Source organism: Callorhinchus milii, unplaced genomic scaffold (genome assembly GCF_018977255.1).
Source record: "Callorhinchus milii isolate IMCB2004 unplaced genomic scaffold, IMCB_Cmil_1.0 Scaffold4, whole genome shotgun sequence".
Taxonomy (NCBI): Eukaryota; Metazoa; Chordata; class Chondrichthyes; order Chimaeriformes; family Callorhinchidae; genus Callorhinchus; species Callorhinchus milii.
In genome coordinates this window covers 63,467,548-63,488,188 of record NW_024704745.1, presented here as the reverse complement: position 1 = coordinate 63,488,188, position 20,641 = coordinate 63,467,548, and the positions used below count along the sequence as shown (strand labels likewise).

The window sequence follows — 20,641 nt, the reverse complement described above, 5'->3', positions numbered from 1 at the left end:
AGAGGGCAGATTCTGCTCAGAAGCTTCTGGCCTATGCTAGTCTTCAATTAATTATCACAAGGAGCACAGGGCATCCTGTTTTTTTTCCTTTCAATTTTTTTAATCTCTTAAAAAGACAACAGGGGCCATTCTGCTCTATTTGCTAAATTTTACTGAATCTGTCACTCTGCATTAACAGATGACTGTATTCCCAGTTTAAATCATTCAAATAAAACATCATTAAAAATCCAAAAATGAAAGGATAAAATATAAAATGTCATAATTATTTATAAGCAACAATTACACCCAAAGTGTTGCACTCGTTTACAATTATTCTACAATAGAAGAGACTTAATTGGAATGCAGTTAATAGGATTTGTATCTAATCAGAATAACTGTCTGCGGTCTGATTTCATTGCCGTATAATCCAATGAGTAGGACTGTTCTTTCACAAAAGCAACTGATGTTGGTGGCTGACAATTTATTGGGATGTTTCCAAATTAACAATCGTATTTACAGTTGTTACTTGTTTTCTGGATTATGAGTGTGTCTTGGAAACTATGTGAACTGGTTAGATGTTATTCTGAGTAAAGAATACAACTTATTTCAAGTGAAGCAAACTGGTATTTGCTTGATATAACTAGTCTGTAAATGGACATTGAATGTCATTAAATGTATTTAATGAGGCATGATTTCTGTTTTCATTTTAATTAAATAGAATCAGAAGGATTATTTGGTGTAGTTAGTACGATTTCGAGGTCAATTTTGCCACATTTCTTAACAGATTTCGTATTAAGAAATCCAGAAATTTGTGGTGCTGACTTGAGGAACATCGCTGCAACACAATCTATCTCCAGAATGTGGTGGCCTTGAAATTACTCACTCACCGCATGAGGGTTTTCAAGCATAATTGGGCTGAAATTCCAGTCAGTGTAACGTTCGAAAGGAGCTTCATGTAACACTGAAAAATGAGTAGTTTTCCGTGCCCAATATTTATTTCCTAAATGCTACCGGTAACCATTGTGCCGTGTTAAGAGCATAAGGTCATCAACTCTCCCAAAAGTCAAAACATGTAGCATGAACAAACAACATCACATATTGATGTGAAGGTTGTTGTTATTGTACACCAGGGTAGTACTGCATTATATAGGAAATAACCTGCTGATTAAAAGACTGAGATACAGATCCTGCGCCTTGGTTTATTTGCTGCAAACATACCACCTTTCAAGATGCATGTGTATAAACAATTTAGACTGAGGGCTCCTAATTTAAGACTGTATGTCTACGTAGGCTTGTTCAGGCTCACACATAAAGAATGGGTGAGATATTGATTCAAAACTCTGCAGCCCAGATACTCACTGGGGGAAACTCCGTACCCCCATCACAACTGTCCCTGCCAGGCTCCACTGGTTCCTAATCACAGAATAGATCGATTTCAAGATCCTCTCACTCATTTTCAAATCACTTCATTCCCTCCACCACCCGCTGCCTCCGCTCAGTTGGCTCCGGCCTCCTGTTTCTTCCTCGTCCCCTCCAATCCACTATCAGTGACCATGCCTTCAGCTACTATGCCCCGAAACTCTAGATCTCTCTCTCTCAGTCCCTCCGCCTGGCTCTTCCTTCCCCACCTTCAATTCCTGTCTGAAGACCTTGCCTTTTCGATCGTGACTTCCGGTCACCTGCCCCTTCCCTCACCCACTGGCTCATTGTCAGACTTTGCCTCTGTGAAGCGGTACACGATGCTACCACGCGGGAAGGGGCTAAATAAATGCAAGTTGTTGTTGTATTGCCCTCACTCTCTGTGGATCAGCCTGACTTATAGAGATTCTCATATGGTCTGCTGCCCATTCTTGATAGATTGCACAGGTACAATCCCTAAATTCCTGGTATGACGGATTCAGAGTGGTGAAGGAAAGGAAATAAATGAGTGAATATTACTGTGATGAGCAGGTCTCACCTTCTCACTTTTTCTCTCTTCCAACTTGGCCAATGCAGGTGCGGAATTTGAAGGACTAGACGTCACTGAGGTACTGGCTGGGCCGCCCATGGCGTCTCCATTCAAGTTGGCTGCGTTAACGTTCGGTGGGGTAATTGCTACAGCTGCAGAGGTGAGTGAAATGGCTGGTCTGCAACCAGGAACCCCGGAGGTTCCCGACACATTGCACTGATGAATGTGTTGGGGTGAGGTCATTGGCTGTGGTCGCACCATGGTGGCTGGAACACGGGAGGGAGGGCTTTGCGTTCTTAATGGTGGCACGGTTGCCGTAGGACGGTCAAGCACTTGAACAGCGGGATGGACTGCAAAAATAAAATGGGGAAGGTAGCACAAGGGTTAGGTGGCTCACTGAGACAAAGCAGCACTCAGTTGTGTAATTGGTTATCCAGTATACTGCTCAGCTCAGTCAATTATTAAACCAGAGTTCTGGAGTATTGGTGCCCAGAACATACAACAACAACAGCTGGCACTTATATAGTGCCCTCCATTCAGGGTAGCATCTCAGAGCGTTTAACAGTGAGAGAATATACATAGACATAGGATTCAGGTTAACCTTTGGACTTCCCTATTCTTGATAGATCTGTCTGAGTATCAGATGGGCTCAGTTGGTTGCACTCTCTAAGTCAGAAAGTTGTGGGTTCAGAGTTGGGACTTCGAATTCATAATCTGGGCTGTCACTCAAGTGCAGTGCAGCCAGAGCAGTGCATTGTTTGGGGGTGCTGTACTTCGGTTGAGCCATTAAACCGAGTTTCCGTCTGCCTGTTCAGGTCGAAAAGCGAAGAGAATTTCTCCCGGTGTCCTGACCAACAATTGCCCAAATAAACTTGGTCACTCACTTCATGGCTGTTTGTGGGTCATTGCCGAGTGTAAATCAGCTGCTGCATTCACCACAAAACACACAGTCACTGCGCTATGGTACATCCTGTGAGGCACTTTGGGACATCCTCCTGAATTGAAAAGCTGAAAGGCCCTATACTAAATGTAAGAATTATAATCATTTTATTAATATGCATTTTCATTTCTTATAGCAGTTCATCGCATCAAAATATCTTGAAATGCTTCACAGGTAATTGCTGTATTGACTATTTATAGATAGCAACAGCTATTCGTGACAGTGAAATACCCATAACGTGAATGAACAATTTCTCTGGAAGAATTGTTAGAATGAAATCAGGTAATTCTTCCCGTAGAGGGTTGTGAAGATATGGAATGCTCTGCTAGAAATCTGTGGAGACGGAATCAATAGCTATGTTTAAAAGGCAGATAGATACTTTGGCAGCAAAGGTATTAAGGGGTATTGACAAAAGGACGGAGCATTGGGATTAATGTCAGAATCTAATAAACTGTGGAACAGGCTTCATGGGCTTTAAGGGCCCCCTGAAAGGCAGATGAGAAAAGTGTTGGCCTAGACTATGAGCTCATGTCTTGATGCAATAATTGAACCCAACCTTCAAACCTGAGGTGAAGGCACTACCAACTGAGTCAGTCTAATACCCTATTTGAAACTAATGATGACTAAAATCTAAACTCACTAATGAGGGCATGTCACCAACAGGGGCCATATAGCTCATTCTATTGACAGCCTTAATAGGAAGTTTACACCTCACTTACCCATCTGCATTGCGCTCCGGGCTTGGTTGACCGTTTGTTGGCCCGAATAGCGCAAACAGTTATTGATCTGAGGACTGGCTGTATGAAGCTGTGGCTGAGCAGGAGGAATGACAACAGGAGGAACGGGTTTTACTCCGTTATTCACAAGACCAATTACTGCTGAATGACCAGATGTGGAGTTTCCTTTCACTGTCTGTACAGCACCTCCTAATACGGCGTTCCTCGACTGAGCCACTCCAAAGGGAGCCCTGAAACAGACAGCGATAACAACATTGGCATTTTTCACTCCTGTATTTAAGCCAAGATTTTTGGTGAAGATATTGAAATAAATCAATGGATTTCAAAGTTTATTGAAAGAGAGCAAAGTAACTCACTTTAATTTTACTTGTATTTCATTGCTGCCCCCTACAGCCAGAACAATGGGACAGTCAAAGTCACAGTCAGCATTGATAAGCAATTCCTGACCCTATTTATTATAGTCTCAATTCTAGAGAGAAAAACTCCAACCTGTACAATCTTTCTTGATAACAATATCCTCTCATCCCTTGTAACATCTTTGTCAATCTACGATGTACTCTCACCAATGCTACAATATCCTTCCTGTAGTATGGTGACCGGAACTGTACAATGTATTTCAAATGTGATCTAACCAAGGGTTTATATAAATTTAACATACTTCCTTATGGTTTTACTCTTTTCTTCTGGACCTACGGCAAAGGACTCAGGACCATAGGGGAGAGAAGGCACGAAAACCTAAAATGCTGAAGTGTTTTGTCATTTCAATAATAATAAAAATTCAAAATGTTTTTATTATTAATGATAATTATTCACATACCGGGAAACAGGAGTAACATAATTTCCAGGAAAGACGCCCAACGTTCCATTCCTCAGGGAAGTGCCTTTAAACCACCCGTCTTGGCATTTTTCAATGACACGGTACATCTCTCCTTTCCGCAGTTCCAGCTCATCTGTCTTTTGAGGCTTGTAAGCATACAGGGCCATATATCTGGAGTTTAAAAGCAAGCCAGAAGTTTGTAAATGCTTTTGAAAGTTTAGTTCACCTAGATTCCTGCTTCAAACCAGGAGGTTGGATTGTCTAAACCACAGAACTCTGCTCAGTAGCAAATCAATGCTATTAGGTGTGTGTCTGTACTGTCTCTAAGGACTGGACTAATTCTTGCTTCTCTTCCTCTTTCCTCTCTCTACTGCTTCTCAAAATTGAAGCACTCTCCTGCTGAGTAATGGCTCAGTTAGTAGCCTGATGGAGAATAGACAGAAAAGATGGGGAGGCAAGGTCAAAAGTGAATTGAGACTGGGATTTGAACTCACAACCCTCGGGAGTTGGGAGTGCCATGCCATAACCATTAAAGCTGCTGAGCGCTTTGAAAATAAAACCTCAGCAAAGGGAGACATGCTGCTTTTTGTCTGTGTTTTTTTTTCGCTCCATCGCTCTTCTTTATTGTTTTAGCAGCTGGGAAGACTAAAATACAAACCGCGCTTCCAAAAAAAATCCAATGTAAAAGACTGCTAATGTACTTTTAAATATGTCTATATTTTGCGAGAGAAGGGTGATGTGGGAGTGGAGAATGTTTCTTAAAACAGCTCGTGCTTCATTTCACTGAGATGGGATATGATTACTGAGGGTTGGGATTCTTCTCACTCAGCTCCTGTTAACCCTGCAAACCAAAGCGATAATGGATAAAGTGGTCCTAGATGCACCCACAGCAGAAAGCTTGGCAGACTGTGCTTCCAGTAGCAAGCTATGTGGTTTTAGCAAGTTAACTTCCAGTAGTACCCAAATAGTCATTCTGGGGGTTCACGAACCTTTGCTGTTGGCAACTAGCACCTAATACGCAGACCCCTAATTGGTACGTCCTTCCAACGTGAAAGGCGCAATACGAATGCAAACTGTATTGTAAAACTCTCCGGAGTTAGGTAAGTGGGATGCATCCCTCTAGGGAGAAAGCACGTTCCATTCCAAACACCTTTTTTTCAGTCTGGTTCACTCTGACACTCACTGTGCTGGCTCAACAGAAAGTCATGTGAGTGAGTTAGTGGAAAGTAACCAGTGCCCATGGAGCTCTAGCACAGGTGAGGATCTTGAGAAATTTGTTCACGTAGTGGGAAGGAAAACAATTGGCCATAAGTCAACTCACTGGGTGTTAATTGTTTAGAGTGTCAGTGTAGGGACATCACCAGTGATAAGTATCACATCACAGAAAATTCACCCTCTACCGATGTCTGTGACTCCGACACTTGGCAATGGTCGAATTTGTCAGCAGCCATTACACCTTTGGTCCAAACAGCAGATCTTGGGGGAAATTTTACCCACACATGTCACCATTTTCACACCAACATTACTGGTTAGTGGTGCTAACTAATAGTACAGTCCCGACATATTACAGAGTGGCTCATAATATAATGTGGTACAATTTGGAGGTGACACAGTAAAAAGTGGGACATTGACTTCCACCGGCTGCCTGAAGGAATGATTGTGAAGAGGAGTTGACGCTGCCTGGTTGGCTTCCCACACTCCATAAGCAGCCGGGATTGATCACATCAGGACCACCCTGGCAACTCCGTAAATGTGTTTTTTTTTTGGTCGTGTGGGTGTCTGACACCCATCATCATGTTTAAGAATATCCAAACCAAACTGAGAACGTTTGAAAAAAAGAAAAAACCTGGGAAGTGTGTGCGAACAGTGTTCTGGTTATAACACAGCTTAATTTTATGGAACCCGACTACAGACAATAGGGCTGGACTATACTGCTTCTGGGCAAAACATAATCTGATGAACATGACTGACATCAGAGAGAGAAGATTCGTAGTGTTATATCCCAGCTGCTCCTGAGGGATTTTGCAATTGGACTTAGTTTTTCTTCAGATCCTCATCCCTATATATTATGAAAGCAGAATGATTTTCACAGTCCCTGTGGGTATGCTTAGTTTGTGGTGCTTCAGTGTGATTCATCATGCCATGTATATGCAATAAAACCCAATTATGTTTGATTGGCAACTATACACATAAACGTTATACAACCGGGTGCTCTATGCTGATAAAGTAATCTGTCGTGAAATAAGATTACATTTCCCCACTCCTAATATTATGTTCATCTTCCACATGAACACTGTTTTTGTTTGTAAAAAGAAATTGTAAACCTGTCCTAAAAATATTTCATACTTTGTGCTTGTTTTGCTACAGCCCAGTACATCTAGAGTGGAGGCTGTGGCAGGCAACACACATTACAAGATCACAAGAGGTTCAAATGAAGAAGACCTTTCAGGCCATTTGATCTCTTTCTTCCAGGATATACACCCATTGCAGCATCAATCTATTTCCTGAAGGAAAACAGAACACAGCCTTCTAACGCCTTTCCTGATAATTCATCCCAGCTGTTGATTATCTTTGTTTAAAGAAATACTTTCTGGTATTTCTGCTAAGATTGCCCTTCACAACCTTGTACCTGTGACCTCTTGTCCTGCTCGCTTGGTGCAACTGAAGGCCTGTGCTGGATTATCTTTAACTCATTTGTATCTAATACGCTGCCTTATATACCTCAATAAGGTCTTCTCTGACATGTTGTTTTTCAAGGCTGAAGAGCCCTACCTTATCAAGTCGTCTTTATAGCTTAGCCTCTAACACCAGGCATCAGCTTTGTTGTTGCTTTCCTCAGCAATGACTCTAGGGTCTGTTTCTGTTCGTTCAATATGTATAAGGGTAAAGAAAGCTTGCACTTGCGCCAATCGATATGTCTACAGGGTTCACATTCCCTCTACTATAGAATCCACTCATTCAACATTCAGATCAGTACTCCTATGGTCGAATGGTCTACTAACTATCACTGACAGGGGTTCACCCTTGAGCAATGGGATGAGGTACTGGAGAGAGAACAGTTCTTGCAGAGCCATATCTTAGCATCAGTCACTGCCTTCAGGAGAAGAGGGGAGAAAATTAGAGGGCGAAGTAAAGACTGAGGAAGGAATTGGTGTTATTTTACAGGTGTAATTGAGCATAAGTTTCACTGATGGAAGAGGCGATGTTCATACCACTGTCCATTGTAATTTATCTACTTCCTTTACTTTGATGGCCCATTCTGGCATAGTTAACATCACAGAACCATTGTTGACATCCACAAATAACAGTAATCACGGGTGATAACTATTCTGTTCTTCACAGCTGATAGTTCCAGAACCCCTGTGGGACATGACTTAATTGAAAGAGATAAAGCTACGACAGACACAAAGGCAGCTATTTCTGTAAATTGTAACAAAAAACCAATCATTTTACTATCGTAAGGACCTGTTGCAATTGTAACAAAGACAAAATTTCCTTCAACACGTTTCCCAATATTGATATGCAAATCTGCTTTGTCACATCACTTCACTGCCACCAGATTTCACAGTGGGTGAAGCTTACCTGGAGGAACACAGTGCATTGATTGCAATGATCACTTACATGTTGAGTGGGAGCTGTGCTTTTGTTGCTACGCCCTGGTCTCCTAGGGTAATTCCTAATCTTGGTCCCACAGCACCAACAGTTGTGCTAGCGATTATAGAGGACGAATCCTAAAAAACATACAAACATATGTTTGGTTACACCTCAGAAATAATACTATGTTTTCTGAAAAGGTAGATGTAGCACATACAATCATTGTCTAGGCATCCCTTGAAAAGATGCCATATTTTGGCATATTCCATTCCAAAACATGAGAATTTCCACATGTAGATGGGATGTATGGAATTCTTGGGCTGGTTTGGATACTCTTAATCATGGGGGTGGGTTTCCGCATGTGCAGACACCCAGCTGACCACCCCCCACCCCACACAAAATTATTGAAAAGGCGAATATTAAAAGTTTGAGGAATAAGGAGAGTGGGATTAGATTATACCGCGTGTGGAGAAAAGCACCAATTGACTTGATGACCCGATGACAATGCAGTGCTCCTCCTACACTGCGATGCTCTGAGACGTTGTCCTGCATGAAGGGGGCTGTATAAATGCAAGTTGTTGTTGTTGGAGTGTGGGCTGAGATTATGAGTTCAAAATCTCAAACCCACAACCTTCTGACTCAGAGAAAAATGTGACAGAAATTGAGCAAAACTGACAAGCTCAAATATTGTCTCCTTCAGACAATGTAGCTGCAACATGTAATTTGAATACCAATTTGCAAGCGATCTATTTGTATCTCTAAAGTGCCAAAGCCAATTTCTTAATGGCAAGTGCCACCTGCATCTCTGCCTACATCATACACGCTGCAATCCTTCCATCCTCAATGAACATCACTTTAGTGAAAATTGGTTCAAAACGTATTTTAACAATTCATGAGCCAAATTCTGGGAATTTGAGACAAGCCTGACACTTGACCTTTGCATTTGTTTTAATGCAAATAAGTCATAGAGGGGTAAATGAAAAGAGGTTGAACAGCTGAGACCTTGCTACTGGCACCCCCTTAGCCATGCTTCGTAAATATATATATCATCTAAAAGGGTAGCCCTCCTCCCCCCACCCCATGCCCTAAGCTTCCTACATCTTGAGCAGCTCTTCCAGTGTCTTACCATGCCAACCCACACAATCTACTATTTTTCGCCCACAAAATATACAGTCAATCTACTTTACTGTATATTCTGTGAAGAGCTTTGAGATGCTTCACAACGTGGTAAGGCCCAATACCAAATGCAAGGATTATTATTATTTTATTATTATACACAACAATCGGGGTGTTGAAAAGTGCAGTAAAATGATCAAGGTGACCATGTGACCTTGAACACCCTCAGGATGGAAGGTCTTAGTTTGTGCTTCATCATTTCTTCTGGTTGCAACATTGACATGTGAGTGGAAACTCTTCTCCCAGTTGACACTGCTGTAGTACGTTGGAAGACCAGCAGGTTGCACCACTGTACCACTTAATTAATGTTTTATCCATATTGGGCAAAGCCTTGGAAATGCAACATTTCCCCAAATTTTGGCATCCAACCTACAACCTGACAACCTTCAAACAGGAGCTTTCACGGAGATTAACAAACTGCTTCGGGGAGATTGTGGAGTGCATCAGGGAGTTGTGCCCACAAAAAATACAGTATATTCTTTGAAGCCCTTTGAGATGTCTCAATAGCGTGATAAGGCACTATATCAATGCAAGTATTATTATTATTATTATTATTATTGTGTTTAGTCCTGTGCTTGCACACTTGGTCCCACACTCCTGGTACATATGCACCCACCAATATGTGCAACCATTAAAAACTCACACTGGAATCTACTGTACAATTGGTCAGATTTTAATGACTGGAAAAAGCTAACTGTCAGTCATCAAAAATCAAACTATTGTTGGGAGGTTTGAGCAGCATTCTGTGCAGGACACTGGGTACTTGATTCATCAAATTCACGACACAACCAGTACACATGCAGCTTTTACTTCCACAGTTGTGAAAGCAAAGCATGTGGTGTGCTGCATCCTTCAGTGCAGTGTGAAAACAGCATTTATAGATTTTTTGGGGCTTTGTTTCTGCTTTTCGTCTGATTTTCTGTCTATCTCTTCTCAATCCCAATTTCAGAATTAAAATCTCCACACAACTCATTGTGTTCTCTGAGGGACAATTTAACAGTAAATTAGGTGCAGACAATCCTTCCCCCCACCCACCCCCCCAACCCCATCTATTCTTCCTCTCCCTCCCCAACCCAGGGGCACTGAGGCCAATTTCAGTGTCCGAGACTTTGTCCTATGTGAAGGGCATTATATAATACAAGTTGTTGTTGTCGTATCATTTGGCTGCAATAAAAATAATAATAATTCTTACATATGACACAGGTCACATTGCGAAGATGTCTCAAAGTGCTTCATAGGGTACACTGTGAAGTGTAGTGACTGTGTATTTTGTAGAGCAAATACAGATCAAGAATGAAAGGATAAGCCTGGGATCTCCTTGGTCTGTGTCGTTCAGTGGCACACAGGGGGNAAGAGGGATTGCACTTAGCTATTGTCTATGTATGTTCTTTTAATTTTTAACAAAATAATCTTACTGATGTATTAACATAATCTTACTGATGTATTAACACTAAATGGTGGGACAGCTGCTCTCTCCATAGTTAGCAATAAAACCTGACAGCCAACACCACAAACTTGACAGGCCTGATTCACAGTGCCAAACTAATCAGACTGTTACTTTCAGTGCACTGGCAGATACACAATAAACAAACCACACTTTTGCAGTAATGAAGAACGGGTCTCTAGTAATATTTGACAACAGCAAGAAAGCAATTTATGAGTTGAGCAAAAAAATGTAAAAGACTGTGTTCATGTCTATAAACAGTGCTGCAGTTAGAAATGAATCAAATCAACTTATTTTTTAAAAATAAATCCTGGAAAATCTCCAATATATGCCAATAGCACTCGAGTCCTAATACGTTCCTCATATGGAGCCTGACATTCTATGTAGTCTGAGCTTGTAAGATAATAATAATAATAATCATTTTGTCTTAAAATTTAAGATCGCTCAGAACTACGAAGAATTCTTAAGTGTAATTTTAATTCTGGTTATTTTTAAGACCTGCAGAAGACCAAGTTCTGAATTAAGACTGCGTTTAAGGATTTTCCACAATTATGATTTTCCATCTTAAATTTTAAGGTAAAATGGTCATAAAGACTAAGACAATGCATTTCAGGCAACTCACACAGGTGGTGTGGGGGAGCGGTCTCTTTGCTATAGCAGCACTGTCTTCAGAGGACTTTGGATTTTCTTTCTATCTCACTGCTAGTTAAAGATATTCTAGGTGGCATGTGACCTTCAGCCTCATTAATATTATATAAAAGGAACAGATACTTCAGCATCTTGGTTTCTGTCTCTGGGGAGACTTGTAATGTTGTATAACCTGCTTGTTGACTTTGAAATTTATTTGCAACAAATGGAAGCAACTTTGTGGCTCAAAACAGGTTGTCGGATATTAGTTATTATCAGGGAGGGTTGATCACACTTTCCTACTAGTCAAACACACCAGTACACCCAGTCTGATGACCAGTGCAAAGAAAACATGGAGGCACAAAAAGTATACATACCACTGGGAGACCTCTGGACACAAAAATGTTTTAAACTGAAGCTGTTCCAGTGTCTAATTTGGGATTCATAGCTGTAAATGATCAAAAAATGCCCATCCCTCAGATATCTTGTCAGGTGAGCTGTATGACCAACTCTTTAATGACATTAAAACCAAGCATCCTATTTTATTATAATAATAATGCTTGCATTTAATATAGGGCCTTATCCCATCGACAAGATGTCTCAAAACCCTTTGCAGGATTTGACAATGAAATGTATGACTGTGTATTTGTAGACAAAGACGGCAGCCAATTTGCACACCAATGTCCAGCAAACAGTCATAAAGTGAATGATCAATTTTAGTTTGGTGTTGGGCACACCCATTAAAGACGAAAGTTACATGACTAAGTACTATATCAGGGTATTTTTATAGTTTATTTGCTATCTTCCGCTCACAGGATTCAAACAATTACAAATCCAATATCAGCATTGTAATTACACTTAGTCAGAAATTCCAGCTCACTGGACCGGATCTCCTTGGCATTAGTTCAGCTAGATGGGGTATAGTTTTAACAACTTTCTGGACTACACATAAAAACTTAAGTTTGTCTGAATACAGTCTCACATCTGCAATCGGCGTTTGCCTTTGCATTGCAGGTGGAATGTTAGCTGGATATTTTCCCAATATACTTTACCTGGGAAGGAGCACTGGATGAAAGATGTGGTCCTTCCCCAATCCTGGCCACAGCTCGGGGGTCACTGGAGCTGATGAGGACCGGGGCGCTGATCTCCATCGAGTGTCTGTTGTTGACGGCCTGGGAAGCCTTGTGAGATATGCTGAAGGAGGTAAACGAATGACGTTTCTTGGCATTTTTCTTGCCATCGATGCGCCTGTGGACAGCGCTGATAGCCCCCACACTGTTTAGTGGGGAACTTATTGCTGGACCAGCTCCTGCACTGGAACCAGCAGTGGGCGTTCCATCACTGCTCTGTGCTACTGGAAGACACGGCTTGTCCATCTCGATCAGATGTTTTGCAGTAGGATTTAGCTGTGTGAACAAATAAACAAAACATCAAAAAAAAGCTTTCCTCAACATACCAATTTATTAGTTTATTTTCCACTTGCAGATTATTTGCACATTGTTTCGCAGGAACAAATAAAAATAATAATAATCCTTGCATTTTGAGAATCTCAGTGATTCCACTTGAAAAGCGCAGTCAGAACACAGCATTGGAATTTGCTCCTCTGGAGATATATACCCCAACTCTAATTGCTTTAACACATTGTTTGGAATAGGACAATGGCATGGCTACCATTACTCCCAGGTGCCTTTCTAAGTCTTCCTGCTCTAACTTGACTTGTTTGTATTGTAATGTACCTTGGGCTCAAGTAGCTCGCAGGGCCTAAGGTAAGTGCTGATCAGCCACAGTTCTAGGGGCAGAGCTAACAGGGGCCACAGAGGCCCTTCAGACCACAAATCATCCCAGGATAGACTGGGAATATAGTGTGGGTGGGATAGGAAGGGAGTTTTAGAGTACAGTGAAGACTGTTCTTGGAACAATTGGGTGAAATCTATGTACATTAGAAACCAGGGTCCAAGCGCTGAATCTTGTGAGGCTCCACTAAGTATTTGTTTCATCTGACATTATCGTAATAATACAATAATAATCACATTAACCCCTCTCAAAATTGTTTTGACTCTTTGTTTCCTATATTTTAACCAGGTTTTCATCTAGCCCCAATGGTACTGTTTAACTTCAGATCTTTCTTCCGATTACCTTCACTAACCAACCTTTCACCTTTATCAGACTGGCTCTACTGTTCAAGCCCAATACAGGTGCAAAGAGTCAACAACATTGTTTTAAATCAAACCCTATGACACACAGGCAATAAAGAGTGATAATGAACTGATAATGAGTGTAAGATGGTAGTTCAATTGCCAGATTTTGCTGTTTACGTCTGATGGAGCTGTTTACAACAGCAGCAATCATGTCAATGAATTGCTTCCAGCCATCTGCTATCCCATATAAATATTATTCCGGATTTTATTGTTTTGTTATTATTTTAGCTATTAATTCATAATAACAACAATACGGCTGGAGAGAATAAAACAGGTTTCCTGTCATGGGGAACAAATTACATTTTTTTTTAAAAACTGGAGAACATTTAAAAATATGCTGTATATATTTTAAAGACCTGCCTCAGTTGGTAGCACTCTCGTCTCATGAGTTAGAAGGTTGTGGGTTCAAAACCCACGCAGGATTTAGAACGCAAATAGCCTATGCTGACATTCCAATGCAGTGCTGGGGGATTGCTGCATTGTCGGAGGAGCTGTCCTTTGATGAGACGTTAAACTGAGTTCCTGTATGCCTGTCCATTGGACAATAAATCCTTCAACACTATTCAAAAAGAGAAGGGAGTTTCTTCTGGTGTCCTGGCCATCAATCTCCCAAATAAAATTAGTCACTCACTCCATGGCTGTTTGTGGGACATTGTTGTGCACAAAATTGTCTGTTACATTTGCCCACAAAATACCCTGCAAAGTGTTTCACCCCATCCTCAGCATAACATTTTCAGTTTCCACATCAAACATTCTGTGACTTCTCTAGGTGACATTGATAATTAAGGAGAACTGATGAGATTCCTCAAATATCTTTAAAATATAAATAATAATAATGCTAGCATTTGAATTAGTCCCTTATCATGTTGTCGAGATGTCTCCAAGTGCTTGACAGGATGTACAGTAAAGTGAAGTGGCTGTGTGTATTTTCTGGGTGAACTACAGTAGCCAATTTTGCAATTTGAAGAATCGTAGCCTGAAATTCTATGTAGCGTTACTCTGGGAGATCATTTTATCTTAAAATTTAAAACTGAATCTTAGGAAATTCTTAAATACACTTTTAATTTGGAAGCTGGTATAGTGCAGTTTTCAAAATGAACTGGCTTCCAAATCAAGGTTGAATTTAAGCATTTTCCAAAATTCTGAACAATCTTAAATTTTAAGATAAAATGATTGTCATGACTGCGGACAGGGAGTCATCCCACTCTGTTCCTTTTAGCCCTGCAAGTAGGGTAGGGTGGTCGAAGCGGGACAAGCAGCAGGAAAGCTTGCCAGACAGTGACATCAATGGCAAGCTATGTGGTTTTAGCTGGTTAGACTCCAGCAGTACCCCAACGCACACTCTGGGGTCCTCAAACCTTGGCTCTTGCCAACCATCGCCTAATACGTTCCGGAATTAGGTAAGCAGGATGCGTGCCTCCAGAGAGATAGTGTGCATTCCAATCCAACACTATTTCTGGGATTTCCATGTGTAGGTGGGATGTACAGAAATCACAGTTTGGTTTGTATCATCTTAAGCAGCGTGATGGGTTCCCGTATGTGTCAGACACCCGGCTGACCAAACAAAACAATTGACACATCAGCACTAAGTCCTAGCCCCCAGTTACCTATCAATTTATGTGTCCATCTGATTAACGCAACCCAGTGGAATTCAGTGACTGGGTTGATGTCCAAATGCTCTTTTTTGTCATGTTATAGTTAGCCAGCAAATCTCACAGATTGCTCTACTGAAACCTAGTTTAGCAAAGATCCAGGGAGAGCTGTCTGTAACCCACTCCCCCCAACTCATCACTGTGATAAATGCTAACAATATGAAGCCTGCACATCAAACTGACACCTGCAATCAGTCATCTCACATGAATGCATAAGGAGACTACAGTGAGACCCAGTTCATGTTCAATTAAAGCCCTATTTACACCAGCTGGAGTCTGCAACATGAAGTCATTACCATGGTCACTGGAGCAAATTATAATAGTCTGCATTGTCTGTTGTGGCTGATGCTGTCCACGGCCTCTGATGCTATGTCAACCTAGCAAAGTGTTGCAGGGTTGCTGGCGGAGTCAACAACAACAACAAAATTACATTTATAGAGCGCTTTTCACATTGATAGGATGTCCCAAGGCGCTGGACAGTCAGGGGTCAGGACCCGAGCATGGGGGAGGGGTGGTGGTGTAGGGGTGAAGGAAGGCAGAGGAGTGGGAGGGTGACCAAAGGCACAATCAAAGAGGAGGGTCTTGAGACCAGCCTTGAAAAAGGCAATGGAGGAAGCGATGCGAAGGGACCGTGGGATGGAGTTCCAGAGTGTGGGGGCAGAGAGGTTGAAAGCCCGGCCACTGATGATAGGGCGGGTCGGGCGGGAGACATGGAGCAGGCCAGAGCCCGCTGAACAGAGGAAGCGGGCAGGTTGGTAGGAAGTCAGCAGGTCAGAGAGGTAGGAGGGGGCAAGGCCGTGAATGACCTTGAAAGTGAGGACGAGGATCTTGAATTCGATCTTCTGAGGGATGGGGACCCAGTGGAGTCGGGTGAGGGTGGGAGTGATGGGGTCACGGAGGCTGGTGCGCGAGAGTACACGAGCTGCAAAGACGTATTGTTATAAGCCTAAATGAGGAGTTGTGCATGCCGCTGGAGCACTTTATGTGGAAATGAGGATATTCAGAGGCTGTTCTCCCTGCAACTGTCAACTTTATTTTGCAGTCATGCCTGTAATGGGTTAATGGGTCTTTGGGATGGGTTAATCATGTGCTGCATGAGTAGAGGACGGATGCATTAATGGATGGCAATGTTGCACATCTTACATCACGTCATTCCCTCGCGCATTATATCAACATGTGCAATATGTGGGAACATATCTGCTGAGCTCAATTGGCTGCCCACAAAATATACAGTAAATTCACTTTACAGTATATTCGGTGAAGCACTTTAAGATGTTTTGAAGTTACGATAAGACGCTATATCAAATGCAAGGATTATTATTATTAGATTGTACAGGTGTGTACAAATTGGCTGCCACATTCACTCGCAAATACACGGCACCTACACTTTACAGGAAAATCTTGTGAAGCATTTAGAAATGTCTCAATGACACGATAAGGTGATAAGGTGTTATATCTAATAATATCAGCAGAAAGCTGAGACTGACAGTAAACCTGCTGAACTGAGCATTTTAGGTGAATTTGTGTGTAAAAGCAACACCAGTGTCTGTCAGAAAGCATCTTGTCTTCATTGTAAAATATGTACAGAATTTTAAGACAAGTTAGATTTACAGGCTAAGATAAGCTGGAATTCCAGTTGTCAGGCAAGTCTGCTGTGACCTGTCTTCCTTCCCCACAGTTCAAAAGTCTGTCAAAACTGGCTGGAAGGTATCATGGGGCAACCACGAAAAGTAGACACCTTTTAGCTGCATCCTTACATAAAAATGCATTTGCATTTCATGTCAGGAGGACATCTCAAATCCCTTCACAGGATATACTGTAAAGTTTAGTTGCTGTGTATTTTGTAGGCGAATATGGCTGCCACTTTGTACACGGTATATAGAAATGTCCCACACAACAGCCATGAAGTGAATGACCAATTTTATCAGGTGGATTGTTTGCCAGGCACCAGGAAAACTCTGTTCCTTTTCAAATGGTGCCATCGGATCTTTAAGGTCTGCCTGCCTCCTTGTTTTAACGTCTCATCCAAACAGCTGTACAAAACAGTGCTCCCCCAGAACTGCACTGGAGTGTCAGCCAGAGTATGAGTTCAAGTTCTGAAGTGGGGGGTTCGAACCCACAATTTTTTGCGTCAGAGGCATGAGTGCTAGCAGCTTAGCCAGACTGACACACTATAGCCAGAAAGAATATGCTCCATCCATGAGAAGAGGTGATAAACTAGGGAACTAGGGAAGGCCGACCAACAATAAATTCCCATAAAGGGATCTCCCAAAGCTTGGAACAGTGGAATGACAGATTCTTGACTGCTTGATTTCTTGATTTCCAATTGAGGCTCTCCCAGTGTCAGCCGGTTGTCCAGGAGATGGAGAAGGTAAACAGTGGTTGAAGTTGGGGGAGGGAGAGTGGTGGAGGAGAGCCCCTCCTGTTCTGATTCTGTCAGTTTGGTCAAAGGGAAAAATTTAATGGATCTGAAAAGATGTCTCACAAGCTGTAACTCTCTGTCCTCATGACACATCTCACTCAAAGGCAGGAAAGAAAGCGTGACATGCCGTTATTGTTTACCACAAGTATCACACTCACATTTTGGGAAGTGCGATTTGAGAGAGAAGAAAGCCTGCTAAATTCCAGCGTTTATTCTCCTGTGTGACCTGGAGTTGATTTGACGTGCGTGTGAGCCAACTATAAGGCTCAATGGAAAATATTAATCTACTTTTGAACCTAGGAAATTTGCCAGAGAGAGAGAAAAAAAACTGGCCCCTTTTTGTATTGCAACACTTCTACTGTCAAAACACTTCACTTTTCTTTCACTGAAACATCCAATGACTGAGCCTGTGCTGGATGGAGTTGGTCTGGGAAGTGCTGTACTGACCAGTCACATGTGCTGGAGGTTTGTGCGGGTTTAAAATGTGCAGCTGTTAGACAGCAGTGGCCAAGATTATATCAATTGCCTGGAGCATCTTAAATGGACTTGTTGTTAAACCACCACCACGGAGTAATACTGAGCCGAACAGATGAGAGATTTGTACATTCGAATCCCAGTCTATGCTGAGGTAGCTGATATCAGACAAGGCAGGAGTTGAAACAATACAATTGGCTTCAGATCCCCTGAGTAAGGAAGAGGCAAATCAACTAGCACTAATCAATTGCCCCCTTTATACTTGGTGCGTAGATAAGGGAAGAAAGGGAATAGAGGGGTATAGGGGAAGGAAATAGGAGGCCTGGAGATACTTGTGTGAAGTATTAACATTGATGCAGACTAGTTAGGCCTAATAGCCTGTTTCTGTGTCGTGTCACTCTATGTGAGTCATGATCACTGTCCAGAGACCCATGATGTAAGATGCAAAAATAATGTCCCCATGGTCAAAGAACCTACTAAGACTGAAAGCTTACACAGGATCAGTGACCACTTGGGCAAATAATTGGCAAAAGAAATAATTTTTCAGTGTGAAACTGAGCAACGCAGACACAGAATCCCATGTCTGATTTTGGGGCTGTGCTGAATTACTGATCTCAACCGGAAGGGACAATAAAACAACAATTTTATATTTATAAAGCGCCTTTCACATCAGGAAGACATCTCAAAGTGCAGAGCTGACAGGAAGCCCGAGTTAAGAAAGGGGGGGACCCGGGTGATGTTCAAATATAATTCAGACAGTTGATCTTCCATAAACTGGACATTAATGCTTGCTAATGAAGTGGCCTGAAAATACAGCTGGTATTAGCCTTAAGATCTTTGTCCTGGATTTTAAGATTGTGCAGAATTCAGGAAGATCAGTTTTAATATGGAAGCTAAAGGCAAAGTACTACAGATGCTGGAAAGCTGGTATGAACACAGAAGTCGCAGGGAACATGCAGCACCCATGGAGAAAGGAAACTGAGTTAACGTTTCAGATCAATGACCTTTCGTCAGAGTTGGACGAAAGGTCATTGACCTGAAACATTAACTCATTTTCCTTTCTCCATGGATGCTGCCTTTCCTGCTGCGTGTTCCCATTAGCTTCTGTGTTTATACTTAATATGGAAGTTGTTTTTTCCATGGTGCATAAAAAGACCTGTGGAAAAACGGTTTCCAAATGAAGAATGAATTTAGAAGATTTCCAAACTTCTGCGTAATCTCACATTATTTATGGCTAAAACCAGCTGGATATTTGGGTCTCTGATGTCCAAGTAAATAACCTAGGAACAGAAGGAGGCCATTCAGCTGATCGAGCCTATTCTGCCACTTTATTTGAAATGTCTCAATGACATGATAAGGTGCTATATCAAATGCAAGGATTATTATTATTATTATTAAAGTTGTTTTTAACTATTCTGACTTTCTTTCTTTACCTCTTTCCTGAAAGTAGCAAGTCATAGTGAGGTAAAGTGATGGCAGCTCTCCAGTACATTATTGAATTGTGGGTGGGCTATTTGAATTGCTCACTCAACACATCTACATGACCTGTGGTGTCTCCGGATACTGGTCAGAAGCAAAAACCTTTGGCGATTTTATAACAACAATCCTCGTATTTGATATAGCGCCTTAGCACGTCATTGAGACTTCTCAAAACGCTTCGCAGAATATACTGTAAAGTGAATTGCCTGTAAATTATGTGGGCGAAACACGGCAGCCAATTGCAAACAGTAACAGGGCGAAACCTTGGGCAAGTTTCCTTACTCCACACACCTAATAATAATGCCTCCAAAAAACAAAAACAATAATAAATTGGTAAATTTCAATCCACGACTGTCTGTGGGACACTGCTGTGCGCAATTGGCTACCGCGTTTTGCCCACAAATTTACAGTCAATTCACTTTACAGAATATTCTGTGAAGCGCTTTGAGGCATCTAGAAGATGTGAAAAGTGTTATATCAAATGCAAGGATTACTATTATTGTTATTATTATTATTACTACAGTAGTGTCCCACAAACAGTCGTGGATTGAGTAAACAAATTATTATTTATTATTATTATAACCCCATGAAAGCGATCCACCAATTGACTTAACAACAGGGTTCTTATTTACTACTAGGTAAACAGAGGCGTGTGGAGTAAGGATACTTGCCTAAGGTTTCACCCTGTCCGGGAGTTGAACGCAGACCCTCTTGAGGCAAATGCTCTAACCAATACTCTACAGGACTCTGATTTTGGGTGATTCAACAGTGACTCTACGACCAATTGTGCACCTCCCACCAAATGGAGATCAGCTAACTCAGCAACAAAAACCAAAGACTGATCTTGGGACCCTGCTGGTCTGTGTGGCTCACTACCAAACCCCACACTGTTTACAATCAGGGGAGCTCCAGACAATAAGGTTAAAATTGAACTGTGCCTACAGGCAGCCTAATGAGTGCCAGGACTCCAAGAGATTTGGTGGACATTAGCTCAGATGTGAGGCCAGAAGCAACGATCACACCACACTGCTGCAATAGCAAATCCAGTTTAACAGCAAAGACTTTACAGCTTATTAGGTTAGAGTACCCAGCGGAATAACTAACGTCAGAAAAGCTTTGCGGCATGTGGTCCTACGGAAATGTTGTAGCATGTG

General features: G+C 41.8%; 1 protein-coding gene across 1 annotated transcript in view; it reads right to left on the bottom strand.

Moving 5' to 3' along the window:
• The window catches only part of LOC103185760 (E3 ubiquitin-protein ligase SH3RF3), a 190,648-nt gene that overhangs the window by 17,652 nt on the left and 152,355 nt on the right, over window positions 1-20,641 (bottom strand). The window contains exons 4-8 of the mRNA XM_007904424.2: window positions 12,315-12,668; window positions 8,043-8,152; window positions 4,422-4,592; window positions 3,587-3,834; window positions 1,937-2,277 (exon numbers count right to left, since the gene is read on the bottom strand). Of these exons, the coding sequence (XP_007902615.1) occupies window positions 1,937-2,277; window positions 3,587-3,834; window positions 4,422-4,592; window positions 8,043-8,152; window positions 12,315-12,668 (1,224 nt within the window). The remainder of the gene's footprint in view (window positions 1-1,936; window positions 2,278-3,586; window positions 3,835-4,421; window positions 4,593-8,042; window positions 8,153-12,314; window positions 12,669-20,641) is intronic.